The sequence below is a fragment of the Hibiscus syriacus genome, unplaced genomic scaffold, assembly GCF_006381635.1.
Source record: "Hibiscus syriacus cultivar Baekdansim isolate YM2019G1 unplaced genomic scaffold, ASM638163v2 tig00110206_pilon, whole genome shotgun sequence".
In the NCBI taxonomy this organism is placed as follows: domain Eukaryota; kingdom Viridiplantae; phylum Streptophyta; class Magnoliopsida; order Malvales; family Malvaceae; genus Hibiscus; species Hibiscus syriacus.
Genome location: NW_024062627.1, coordinates 2,891,979 through 2,906,847, shown reverse-complemented (window position 1 = coordinate 2,906,847; position 14,869 = coordinate 2,891,979). Strand labels below are relative to the sequence as shown.

Genomic DNA, 14,869 nt, shown 5'->3' with positions numbered 1-14,869 from the left:
AGTGTTTGAGCACACTGAGGTAAAACACGTCTTAAACAATTTATATGCTTATTAAAATCTACTTCCCGATAAGCTTTTACAACCTTCCAGTATGTCCATTTGTGATTTTTTATCCCAGCAGACCTTGATTTTAGATTTCTATACAAATGAACACCACAAAGTCCATGAAAAGCATCTGGGAAACACCTTCTAACAGCGTTATCAATTGAGTTTGCCCTATCGGATATGATTGTCAGATTGCTAATATGACCTATGCAATCCCTAAGATGCCCCATAAACCATGTCCATGAATCAGAGGTTTCAGATTTTCCAACCCCGTAAGCTATTGGCAGTATCCCATTGTTAGCATCCATGGCTACTGCTAATAAGTTTACTCCAAGGTATCGACCTTTTAAATGTGCTCTGTCAACTATAATAACTGGGTGCATGCAAGTAATAAACGAACGAACCTACAAAATCATATACACAAGAAATATAATCATTTAAATGTGAAATGCATGTAACTAACAAAAATGAGTCAACAAAATTATATTGATTTACTAACCGCAGCACCAATGGCGATAAACAGCAACTCAAAGCGTCCATCTCTATCTGTTTTGATATGAGTTACCGACCCAGGATTTTTTAGCTTTAAATTGTGACAATAAGCCGGCAGTTGGGCAAACGATGCTTCTGGCGACCCCCTCAACAATTCCAAGGCATAATATTTGGCTCTCCAAGCTTTAGAATATGAGATACTAATCTTGAACCGAGCATTCATGTCAGTCATAATTTCATGTCCCCGATATACCCTGCCATTCAAAAACATTAACTCAGCCAGAAAACCACCCAACACCTTTTTGTTTGCCTGTCTATGGTGAGGAAAAACTTGGGTTCTTGAACATGTATGTTTATCAATAAAAGTCCTAACTTGAAACATTTCGCAATCTTTTATCCTCTTTGCAATCATACGCCACGTACAGTTTTTGTCAATCATACACCTTGTTTCAAAACGATCTTTGCTTGATTTGTTAACTTTTAGTTGATAGCCATCTTCCACACATTTCGTATACAAAGCTATCTTCAAGTCTTCCTTTGTATCAAAACAATCATCTTTCTTGATATGAATAATTTTTGTGTAACAATCAACTGCTATTTTTACCAACTCTTCTTCCGGTATCTGAAGTAATTCTGGCATATTCCAGTTATACTCCCGTGGCATTTTCTTCAGGGACTTTTCGTCGGGGATTTCTTCTTCTTCTTTTTCTTCTTCAGGGTTATATGAATTACAGAATGGATGTTCAATATGTTCATTCATAGTCGTAACTTCCTTCTCATTATTATCAACAACATCTTCCTCGGCAGCGGCTGTTTCATCATCAAAATTTGGGTATTGATCAATATCAAAATCATTACACGCAGGGTTTGTTTCTTCTTCTGAAACATCATCAAAATCCGAGTATTGACCAAGATCAAAGTCCGGGTATTGACCAAGATCAAATTTTGAATACCGACTAGTACTCACAATTTTTTCTGTTGGCTCATCATCGTCTAACTGGTTAATACGAAAACTGGAATTTGGTGCTGAAAGTTGATTGGGATTTGGATTAGGGAAAGGTTGTGGGTTTTGAGATTGTGTTTGGTATTGGAAATGTGGTGAAACAAAATTTGCTTGGTGATGAAATTGTGGTGGAACCATTAAATTTTGAGCACCATAAACTGGGGTTGAAAAACTTAGTTGATTACTACCGCTACTGATCCAACTTCACTACTTCTAGGTTCAACAACATACAATGTAACATCATCTTGCGAAACACTAATATAAGCAATGAATCGTTCAACATCTTCATTGTCGGTTAACAAATAAACTTTACCTTTTCTCTGATAAGATAACCTAAATCCACTTAAGGGCTCTAAATTCAATTTATTTGCAACACGTAACATTAGAGTTTCATAAGTTAACTTTTTTAATGACAGTTTTAGTTGAAGATTCATGGGTAAATGCATATATTGTAAAACACCATGAACATTCTCCCATGACCCTCCAAAACACAAATCTATCCAAACATGATCAACATTAGATGATTTCATTATTGTAAATTAATTTACTAAACAAACAAGTTGCGAAACTAAAACCTGTTGCTGGATGGGGAAGGATTTCGTTGGATATAAGAACGGATGTCGCCGGAGAGAGTGATAGATGGAGATGGAATGAGTTATGATTTAGGGATTTAGGTTATGAGTTGCTTCTGCTGCGTAGTTATATACCCAAAACATTTGTGTTACGAAACTAAAACCTGTTGCGAATTTGAAATTCAGCATTGCGATAGTCGGAAAATCGCAACGCGAATTTGGAAAATCGCAATGCGATAGTCAGAATCGCGTTGCGAATCTGGAAACTGATTTGCGATACCGGAGATCGTGTTGTGAATTATCGATCGCATTGTGATTTAGTTGGTCATTTTGGCAAATCCAAAAAAAAGTTGGTTAAAATCGTATATTATAAGGCATTTTTTGTCACTAAGGTTATTTTCTCTTTTTTATATCACACAATAAGGCTTAATCATTGGAATATAAAATCTTTTTGTTTATAATTATAATGTCATATAAACATTATATATAAAAATAGTATTCTTTTACATCACGTAAAATACAAATATATATTATCAAAAATATATTTCATACAGTACGTCTTTGTCTTATATGATATAATCCGTCACAAAAAAATATTTTATAAAATATGCATTTTTGGATTTTTTTCATTTTCAATTTTTAATTTAGGTAATCGATTTATGATTTTAAGGTAAATTTGTTTTAGTGATTTTAGGTTAATGGTTTTTTACAATCTGACGGTGGAAAATGATACTGAAATGCAAGTGTGTTTTTAATGCCTCATTAATTCTTCTCTAGAAAGTCGAATTAAATTTGGAAATATTTATAAGATATGATCGTTGATGGCACGCAATGAAGCCTTACAATCTCCTCGATATATAATCGAGTTAATCTCTATAAAGTGAAATCTATATGTATCGGTAGGAAGTACTTGGTCTTTATTAATTAATCTACCATATGCCATCATGTATATATCGAATAAATAGAAATTCCGTCACAAAATATATAATCACTTTATCACTTTTTTACTATAGAAACTGAACAGGCTGAAACAAACATGAAGGAATCAAATTTTCTGCATTAATCTATTGTCGGGCCAAACATCTTATCAAAAACTCATATACTTCTCTTTTACCCAACCATGAATATACCTAACAAAGCTCTTAATACATCTTATTACTCAAGAGTGTATGACAAACGGACTACCATAAATCTACCGACAAAAATTTTCTTGTTACACAAATGAAACAACATTTGAAAGGTATTCTATCAAACTCAGACCAGGTGAATCTAGAAGACAAGCGTTACAATTATCACTCTTGACAAACACTCAAATATCAGTGCCTTTGAACTATAGTCACATGTTCATATGTCAACATTGATTACATGGTATACATGGATGATATAGTTTGTCTTTGTCATGTCTTTAAGGTATATGAATATGAGTTCCTTCGATCGAAATTGAAAGATAATAGAATTAGATCTAAACTTGGCCTACAGTGTTATCAGATATTTCATTGCAAAGAAAATCTTAAGTTCGTATGAAAATAACTATGATTCGTACCGATATGGATATCAAAGAGAAGACTAGACAACTTAAACGATGTGGATTCTATAGAAACCCAAATGACAATAGAAAAATATCCTTATCTTTTAACATCTCACAACCCTAAACTATAATTATCAATTCTTATCCTTTGTAATATTTTTCTCTAATAATAATATTTTCCATTTCAAATATTCTTTATCATTTTGAATCTCCATATAAAGGGATTCCATAAATAGGAACAACATTACTCACAATAAATGACTTTTTTTAAGAATGATCAACGAAAACGACAAAGAAGAACAAAGAGCTACAAAGAAAGTAAAGAATAGAGAAACAACAATGGAGGAAAATGAATCAAATCAACCAGCGGATGATATGCAAACTGAAGAAGGAGTTCAAGATGTTAATGAAACAAACAAAGATACATCCAAGAATCCAGAAAAAGTCTCGTATGCTACTATGGTGGCCAGTGGATCGAATTCCAATAAAAATCCCCCTGTCAAGATGCCTGAAGATGAAATAATATTTCAAGAAGGGGATATCACTATGGACAATTCTGGAGATTTTCCAAGGATAAGCTTTTCTAAAAGAATCCATGATCTGATAGATAACAACATGAACCAGGTTATTATTACTCGATTTCTGGGAAAAAAGATTGGATATAAGGCGCTGATTAACAGAATATATGCACTATGGAATCTAATAGGTAATTTTAACTTGATTGATCTTGAAAACGATTACTTTCTAATGAAGTTCGAAAACATGGAGGATTATTCAAGAGTACTTACTGATGGTCCTTGGATGATCTATAGAAGTTACCTAACTGTTCAGCCATGGTCAAGGAATTTTTCCACATTCGAAAAGCACCCTTCACAAGTCATTGCGTGGTTACGCCTACCTGGGTTACCCTACAGGTATTATAATATAATGCTCAGTAGAACAATTGCAAACACCATTGGAAGAGTCATTAAGATTGATTATAATACTAAAGTTGGGGAGAGAGGAAAATTTACCAGAGTTGTTATGGTTATTAATCTAAACAAACCTCTAATTCCATGTGTAGGAATTGATGATTTTATCCAAAAGATTGAGTATGAAGGACTTCAACAGATATGCTTTAATTGTGGCACATATGGTCATGCTAAAGAAACCTGTCAAGACATTCAGCAAGATAATCAGAAGGAAACTACAATCAATAATCAAGACATTGAAGCACAGTCATCGAGTGATAAAAACAAAAAAAACTATTTCGGTCCGTGGATGGTTGTTCAGTCAAGAGGAAGAAACAGTAAATATCAAAGAATCCAAAACAAAAACAAAGAAGTGGAAAAAATAACAAATCAGGGGTCCAGATTTATACCGATTCAAGAAGAAATGTTGGAGGAATAGTCCAGAGATAACAACAAGAATAATCAAGTTATGAACAAGGAAGGGGAAGTGCATAAAGAGAACACAGAACCAAACACATCTAGGAACCAGAGAAGAGATAAAACAAAGGAATGAAGAACGATGAGAAATAAGGACAATGCTATACAGGAAGAGGGAAGTAGTAAACAAAATCAGAATAGAGAGGTATCCACTAGCGCTGGAAGTAAACACAGAATTTTGATTGAAGATCCTACTATGGAAAAAGAAATGGAATTGGGTCATGAACATATCAGGGAACAAAATATTGGAGAAATTCAAATTAATGCTAAGGAAAATGCCAATATTAAGGAACACAAGGCAAAGTTGGGAACTGGAAACCACACAGCCATTTCAATTCAAGAAAATGACTATAACGACAGCCAAACGTCTTGATGGAACTTAAAAAAAACCTAGTCCTATTTCTTGGATTACTAATAAAGGTCTGAAAGTAAGAGAATCTAAAAACCTTATTACTCCTAATGCCTCTTTAGTTTCTAAATGGGTCCAAGAGAATAACATGAATGCAGAAAATCTAGCCCCACTTGATAATAATAGTCCCACTACCAATCAGCCCCAACTTGTGAAGCAAAACAATCAGAATCAGTTGTAAGAAATTGATCAGAGGGGGAAGGAACAAGTTGATAGTATCACTTTGCTTTCTCATGATTAATGAAAATCCTATTTTGGAACACCCAAGGAGTGGCCAAACCCTCCTTTAGAAGACATTTCAAGGATTGTGAGAATATCTACAAGCCTAATATCATCACTCTTATGGAAACACACGTTAGCGGAAGTAAAGCAGACAAAATCATCAAAAATATGGGTTATAACAGTTTTTTCAGAATCGAAGCTCAAGGACACAGTGGTGGCATTTGGATGCTATGGGATAATTCGGTGGAAGTTAAGATTCTAAATGTTTCTAATCAGTATATTCATGCTGGGTTCAGATATAATAATCGTAAATGTTGGGAATACCTTACAGCAGTATATGCTAGCCCTAACCCTAATATTAGAAGTAAGCTTTGGGAGTTTTTGTCGAATCTTAACCCTCACAATAACGCTCCTTGGATCTTAGGAGGTGACTTTAACTGCATCCTAAGAGCTGAAGAAAGGATTGGTGGTAGAAATCAGTATAGAGCTATGAGTAAACTATTTCAAGATTTCATCTTCAACAATGAATTGATGGATACTAATTATCAAGGAGATGAATTCACTTGGCGAAGAGGTAACCTTTGGCAAAGACTTGACATATGCTTGATGAATATGAAATGGCTTGGGTTATTTCCTTATACTAGAGTGCAGCATCTTGACCGTATCGGCTCAGATCACTGTCCTCTCCTCATTCACACGGATCAACTTTCTAATGACATAAAAAATAAGCCTTTTAGATTCCTGTCTGCCTGGATGGAACACCCGAATTTTGAAAATTTGTTGAAAATAGAATGGGCTAAACACAATGAATTATTAGAGAGCCTCAATCAGGTCAAGCTTAGCTTAAGAGTCTGAAATAAAGAAACCTTTGGAAACATTAATCAAAAGAATACAAGAATTATTTCAAGACTGAAAGGAATTGATAAGGTTCTGCTCAAATACAATTCTACTAGACTGTCTAACATTGAATCCGAACTAAAGTTTGAACTTGATAATATTTTGAGACAGGAAGAACTTCTCTGGGCTCAAAGGGTGAGATGTAAATGGATTGCTCATGGTGACAGGAATACGAAATACTTCCACTCTTGTGCAATTGCAAAAGGAATGAGAAAACAAATTACGACCCTTAAAATAAACTCGGATGGTTGGTGTGAAGACCAGGAAATTCTTAAGAAGCATGTTAAGGAATTCTATGAGAACCTGTTCACTAGGGATATTTCGAGCAATCAAAATCTGGATGATCAAAATCTTTTCCCTGAACTGAAAAAAGATCATTGGGATTTCTTGGATAAACCGGTTGAAAACAATGAGATTAAAGAGGCTTTATTTAGCATGGGTCCTCTCAAAGCTCCCGGATTAGATGACTTTCATGCTACTTTCTATCAAACTAATTGGGATACGGTTGGGGAGAAAGTCTGCCAGTTAGTCAAACAGTGCATTAATGAGGGTCAGCTTATTAAAGGGATTAATAGAACGAGTTTGGTGTTAATTCCTAAGGTTGATAATCCTGAAAGAATTAATCAGTTCAGACCCATTAGCCTCTATCAGGTTATCTACAAAATTATTACAAAAGTTATTGCTAACCGCCTTAAACCTATGTTGCCTAATGTCATCTCCAATAGTCAAACGAGTTTTGTTCTGGGAAGAGTGATTACTGATAATATCATTCTTGCTCAAGAGGTAGTTCATTCCATGAAGAAAAAGAAAGGAATGAAAGGATGGTTTGCCATTAAAATTGATTTAGAGAAAGCTTATGATAGGATGGACTGGAATTTTATTAAGAATACGATGGAGAAATTGGGATTGCCTAACAGAATTATGGGAGCAATAATGAACTGCATAAGCTCTACGACTATTCAGATTAACTGGAATGGAGAACTTACCGAGCCTTTCTAGCCTTCTCGAGGAATCAGACAGGGAGACCCTTTATCACCTTATCTCTTTATTATATGCATGGAAAGATTAGCACGAGAAATAAAGTTAGCTGTGGAAAAAGGAAATTGGAAACCTATTAAGCTTTCTAAGAATGGTCCTAATATTTCTCACATTTTTTTTACAGATGATCTAATCCTTTTCGCGGAGGATGACAATTCTCAAATTGAAGTTATTCAAACTACTCTTAATAGATTCTGCTGTAACTCAGGGCAGAAAGTTAACCTGCAAAAATCCAGCATCTATTACTCCAACAATGTTGATGCACAAACCAGAAATTCCTTTACAAGCAAACTAAAGACTAAGGAAGTGGAAAACCTTGGAATATACCTGGGAGTTCCTATACTGCACAATCGAATTAATAGAAACACCTACAACAGTATTATTCAAAGAGTCAAAGATATACTAACAGGATGGAAAACTAAAACACTTTCTCTGACAGGAAGAATTATGCTTGCCAAATCAGTAATTTCATCAATTTCTGCTTATGCTATGCAATCAATCCTAATTCCTAAAGGAGTATGCAATGAGTTGGAAAAACTTACCAGGAGTTTCATCTGGGGAAATACCAATGATAAAAAAGGAGTGCACCTTGTGAACTGGGACACGCTCTGCAAACCTATAAAAGAATGAGGACAAGGGCTAAAGAAATTAAGGAGCCAAAACAAGGCTTTTATTTTTAAACTTGCCCATAAACTTACTAATAGACTTGATCTTCTGTGGGTGCAGGTAATGAGAAGTAAGTACAAAATAAAGGAGTCCTAACTGAAGAGTTACATAAAAGAGGTGGATCTCAACTATGAAATCAGATTTGCTCACTATGGCCTAAATATAAACAGAACACTTGCTGGAATATTGGCAATGAAAAACAGGTGGAATTCTGGCATGATAAGTGGTTAAACAATAAAGAACCCATATCTAGCCTCTGCAATCAACCAAAGGAAGTTGAGAATGACAAATTAAAAGTGAAGGATATGGTCAACCAGAACGATACCTGGGACTGGAACAAAATAACAAAATTTATCCCGGATCAAGTTATCAGTATGCTCAAAGCTACTCCGCCTCCAGTGGATGAGCACCTGACCGACTCTCCAGGTTGGATTATCTAGGAAAAAAAGGTGTTCTCGGTGAAATATGCTTACAAATGGTTAGCAAATATAAACAACAATATGGAAGGGAAAATTTGGAGTAGTATTGCAAAGCACAGAAACATACCCATGATTAAAACATTTTTATGGCTGATTGGAGGAAATAAGATCCTAGCCAATTCAGAAAGAAAACGAAGACACATGACATTGGATGAGAGTTGCCCTATGTGTGGATACGAAACCGAAGACATTAACCACACTTTGAGACTTTGTCCTAAAGCCTTAACTATATGGGCAGAATTGATCGATCATAGAAAAATGGATAGATTCCTAAGCAAGAGTATGGAGGAATGGGTTATCGAAAATCTTGAAACAACCCAATCCCCAAATACTAGAACAGAGAATTGGCCGATTTTATTCAGCTCTGTTATTTGGTTAATCTAGAAAAGAAGAAATCAGGTAGTTTTCGACTCTGAAATGGTTGAGAGAGATTCAATCATCCAACAAGCATTGAGACTTACTCAGGAGGTTGAAAATTCAGAAACCCTAAAGACTGGGATTAATCAAACCAGGAAGAATGTCCAATATGGATGGAAAAAACCAGAGATTAACTACTGTAAAATAAACACTGATGGAACAAGAAACCAGAATTATGGAGATGCAGCATGTGGAATAGTAGCTAGAGATTACGAAGGTAATTGGCTCTGGGGATTTGGCAGGAAAATAGGTATTTGTTCCTTATTGGAAGCAGAACTCTGGGGAATTCATGAAGGTTTAAAAATGGCATGGATAAAAGGAGAAAGAAAAGTTATACTGGAATCGGATAACAAGGAAGTAGTAAAACTGATAAACAATAGATCGACCGAACACATACAACTAACAATACTTCAACACATAGACAATCTGCTCAAAAGGAATTGGGAAGTAAAGATTCAGAACATACCGAGGGAAGCCAACCGAGTCGCAGACATCATCGCCAAGCAAATGAGGAACCAACGAGAAGATTCTGTTTTTCTGCACATTTACCCTAAAGAAGCTGAGGAGATAATTAGAGCCGATAAAACGGGCTTCTAAGAGGCCCATTCACCTGTATTAAACCAAAAAAAAAAGGGGATTCCATTATATTTAACAACATAAAATTATTTTTAAAACTAAATTCAAACCTTAAACTACTATTCTCTAACACAACGAAACACTTAGAATACATCTACTCTAAACATTCTGAAACGAAATTGTAAAAATTAAAATCCTAAACAACCATTGAAAACTCTTAACCTAAAATCATATATCAGTAACCTAAATAGAAAATTAAAAACAATAAAATCAAGGAAATGGGTATTTTGTAAAACACGTATTTTTCTTTTTTCTGATCAATTATGTCACGTAAAACTTATAAAATGTGCAGCTTCGCCTTATGTGACACAACATGATACTTTAAAGCTATTATAATTATAAATAAAAAGAGGTATATTTGAATAATAAAACTTCACACTGAAAAATAAATGAAAAAGAAGAAATAAGTCTTTTTATTTTTGAATTATTCATTGTAATCGATCATAACATCATTTTAGTCCAAATCGATAAAAGAAATATTTATTTTAGTTTAAAAGAAAAAAGAAATTTTTATTAATTTATATTCAAATTTAAAATTTTGATTCAATTAATTTGAATTCAATTTTAACCTAATTTAATGTAATTATAAAACCTAATTTTAAATTTGATTTAAATCTAAAACAATCCAAATTCTTAATGGCCTAATCCAAAATAATCTAATCTTAAATTTTATATAATTCTAATTTGAAACAAATTAGATTCCAGATAAACCCATACTAAAACAATACCAAATCCATTTAAATTAACCCTGCAATCCAAATATAAATTTCATTCCAGTCCTATATCTGGAACCTAATATGTAGATGCTCTTAAGGTCCACGCAGTGGCTTTTGGATGTACTTTAATATAATAAACGTCCATTAAATTATATGAAAAGTGAACAAAGGATGGCAAATGAAAATGGTAATTTCTTAATCAGCATATTTTAACTAGCAAGGTTTCATGTTTCATATTATTTTCAATTATATAATTTGTATGGATAGAGTCAAAAAAGATTCTTGATGAGACTAGGATTATATTTTAATAAAATATTAATTATTATATCAATACTTTTATGTGATACCTTATATCTTTAATTTAATACGTACCGAAGACATTTAATACTTAAAAAATGGAGAACTTTATCGTAACATAAAAAACAGGTGGCTGAAGTGTTTTTCGGATTCTTTGCTTTATTGGGTGTATTATTCTGTCAACATTTATGGCTGAAAATGTAACTTTAATAAAAGGGGATTTTGTTATGATGTAGATGTTAATGGTGGCACTGTGAGCTCTGGCTCTTGGAATATTCTATTTCTTTTAAATCCATAATATTGTTTGTTTTTCAATATTTTGAACTCCAGATAATTATTATTAGGATACTCTTGATTTTGGTTAAAAGATTAACCATTAATATCTCGTTACGTTTATATTATAGTTTAATTTTAACTTTACCTTTTATACATTTTTTCTTAATGTGGTATACCGGGCTACAATAGATGGATTTTTAGGTATCCGACTTTATATAATTCAAAAGGTTGATAGTAACTCAAAAAATAAATTTTTCGTAAGTTAAATATTTAATCCGTACTTAAGGATTGATCTGACAAATCTTATGTGTACTTTTATCTTCTAAGCCATACAATTGATGCTGTGAAACGACTAGTGTTTGTGACATACCAAACGCCTTTTTTTTCATGCATTTGTCATGATATACTCTCCTCTCCTAACCGGTATTTTAAAAATAGGTATAGAAGCTTAATTCATCAAGTGGTCTTAGCAGTAAAATGGGATATTATTCTTTTTAGAGATATTAGATTCGAACAGTTGTGTTTACTTGATATATATACATTGTTAATTGATTAAGAAAGTTTTGAACAAACACTATCGTATTCACCCTATAGTACTAAAAAAATGAATACAAAAACAGCATCCAGCATGAAAATTGTCAAAACATTTCAACTCGTAAAGCTGGTGATAAGCAAAGAAAGATGGAAAACATCAGAAACAAAACTAAAAAACGAGAAAAGGAAAAAGTAACATTGGAAGCGGTAATTATTAGTGTGATGGTTGGGAGATATTTTGTGGTGGTAGTAGCGTCTCTGCAAATTGATTTTCCTTATCTTCGTTTGAAACCAATTTGGTGGTATAAAGGGTCTTTCATTTTCTTCAACATTGTAACAGCAGCAGCAGTAGCTAAAAGAATCAACCCCACTATCATTGGGACTGCAACCAGTGAACCATAGTTAGAATTACTCAAATTTGCAACTCATAGAGAAAAAGAAGGGTCAAATAATGATCTTGGTCCCGTTACTTTCTCAATTTTTTAATTTAATCACTGTATTTTTTATGGCATAATGTCAAAATTAACCCCCAACATTTATCAAAATGGTCATATTGACCTCTATCCTATTTTTGGGAATATTTTCCCCAATGTTTCATTTTGGGGGCAAAATGCCCCTTCTAAAGATGGAAATAGTTACTTAACACACTATTAACGCTCCAAAGTATGAGTTTTTTTTTTATCTTAAAATGAAATATTGATGGCCAAAATACTTCAGAAAAAAGGATAAGGATCAAGGTGACTATTTTGTCAAATGTTAGGGTCTTTTTTACTTTAAAATGAAATATTTGGGCCAAAATGCTAAAAAATGAGTCTGAAATGATAATTTTAATAAACATTCGGGGATAATTTTGATATTATTCATTTTTTATCATGGTAAGGAGAAGGGGCTGTCCAAGGTTTTGAACCAAGACCTATTATCAATAAAAAAATTGAGTAATGCAAATCATTCTCCATTTCATCAGTGGTTTACTCGACTGATTTATGTACTTAAATTTGTCATAATTTCATATTTAAATTTTATAACATCATTAATTAGTTTAAAAAGTTAAAACCTTTAATCATATCGATTAAAATACCAGCATTGATTTTCCCAAAAGAAAATCTTTTTCAACATAATGAGTTGATTTTTATTTAAATGTCAGTATATTAATTAATTGAATTAACAAGTAATATTATAAAAACAGAATATCAAATGACGTTAAATTAAAACATATAGATAGTGGAGGGAGCAAAACTAAAATTTGACCCAAAAAGGAATGATGAAAAAAATTATTACCTGAATTTGGTGGTAAATGGAAGCAGGTTCTTTTAAATTGGAATCCAAAGTCGTGACGTTGAGGCAACTCCCAAGTTAGGCCCAGACCAAAGCTACTATCAGAAAGATAAGAACTATAAGCAAATGGAATGGCAACAGTTTTGATGGTCCTGCAGGAATCTGGAACCTCAAGATATGATTCCACAGTATAAACATGATGCTGAGAGCCACTCAAGCAAGGGATTTCTGGGATTGAACTCCCAATGGAAGCTGAACAGTTCAAGTAGGTATAGTTCTTAACCACATAGAAGTAATGGAATGGAGTGTGGGAAAGATCGAGGTTTAAAAAAACCTCATGAACACAGTTTCTGGAGTCAAGAAGATCTAGTTTCCTTGTGCCGTAAGAAATGGATTTGACGACCAAATCGCCATAAAAAGGGAAGTGAATGATGGTGGAATTGTTTCTGCAAAAAAGCCCAAAACTTGGGTCACCATGGTGCTGGGTTTTTAACCTGAAAGGGGACATGATTTTGAAACCCTTTGGACCACATTTTGCAGGTGGGGAAATGGCATCTAAAGCTGCTGCATATGGAAGGAGTACTATAGAGAGGGAAAGGATGAAGAAGAAAGAAGCATTCATTGTTTGTAATGGCAAATACAAAAGGAATAGAGAGTGTAGCAACAAATCAATGGATCCTATAAAGGATGATGAGTCGTATTATAAATGGGTTTTAACATGTGTAGAGTGAAAGAAGAGTCTAGCACACGCACAACGACTTTTGATACATACAAGTACTTGAATGCATGGAAGAACCCTAGTCAATGAAGGTAGCTTCCGCCACTAAGAAACTAAGGTTTCCTTCAAGTTTTAAACGTCATTTGCGGTCAACATTGTTATTATTAAAAGGATAATTGGATAACTCATTTAATAGGTTTAGCGATAAATTATAATATTATTTTTCCTAGAAGTCATAAGTTCAAATAAATATATTTGGAGGGTGTGTACATATTATCAAATATTAAAAAAATATCGAAAGATTTCATCATTTCATCAGAACGTAAAATTAACTTAAATTAAAGAAAAGTAAAAATTTTTAAACTCCAATTAACTCAATCCAAAATCATAAAAAAAAACAAAAACAATCGTACCAATTGAGAGCAACCGATCAACAATCTAGTGGATAAACTCAAAGTTGTGGAAATTGCCTGTCTTATTTGTCAATGTTATTATGGACCACTAGTCTCTGTTCAAAGGTCTTTTTACCATCCCAAAGACCCCAACTAAGTTTGATTCAAAGGGCGTATACAAGTCATTTTCTCCCTTATTAAAAGTTGATCGCTTTCGTGTTAGTTGTGCCATTGAATGACTTCTCTAACACTTGAGGAATCATCCCTTTACACTTTATATAGTTTATAGCATTAAGCAATCTCATGAAGAGGGATTACTTGAACATGGAACTAGTTTTGCTATTAAATTTGATTATAGTAATTGAAACAAAATTCATAATCCCATCTGTCGCAAAGTGGAGTTTTGGTGCATAATTACTATTATTTTCACTTTTTTCCTCCTTGAAAACCCAAAACAGAGGAATAAGATTATGAGATTTTAAGATTAATTGCCCCAGATGTCCTCTCCAACCATGACCCAAATTACAAGTGTAAATGAACATAACATTCGATGAATTGTTCATATAACGTTTATTTATATTAATTTATTATACTAAATATACGAGTAATAACAAAATTTTTATGTTCATTTAATAAATAAATAAACACAAACATAAATATATTCAATTCGTTTATGTTCACAAACAAACTCATTTATGCTCATTTAATAAATTGTGAAACATAATAAACTTGAGGACTAATTGTGTAATTTCACAATTTTCTTTGGCTTGCAAATGAAAAGATAAAAAATTAAACATATTTACAAACGTTAAACGAATATGTTCACAAAT

At 33.2% G+C, this 14,869-nt stretch overlaps 1 protein-coding gene across 1 annotated transcript; it reads right to left on the bottom strand.

The window, feature by feature from the left end:
- Positions 1–11,787: 11,787 nt before the first annotated feature.
- LOC120219317 (putative RING-H2 finger protein ATL21A) lies at positions 11,788–13,592 on the bottom strand. The gene is made up of 2 exons (XM_039216136.1): positions 12,933–13,592; positions 11,788–12,036 (listed from the first exon to the last, which is right to left on the bottom strand). The coding sequence occupies exons 1-2, from the start codon at positions 13,549–13,551 to the stop codon at positions 11,930–11,932; spliced, it is 726 nt and encodes a 241-aa protein (XP_039072067.1). The 5' UTR covers positions 13,552–13,592; the 3' UTR covers positions 11,788–11,929.
- Positions 13,593–14,869: the final 1,277 nt, after the last annotated feature.

What these genes read in the sequence shown, in the direction of transcription:
- LOC120219317 (XM_039216136.1), bottom strand. Translation starts at nt 13,551, where the DNA reads ATGAATGCTTCTTTCTTCTTCATCCTTTCCCTCTCTATAGTACTCCTT. An exon ending in CCATTTACCACCAAATTCAG is followed by an intron (nt 12,037 to 12,932) that starts GTAATAATTTTT and finishes CACTGGTTGCAG; the next exon opens with TCCCAATGATAGTGGGGTTG.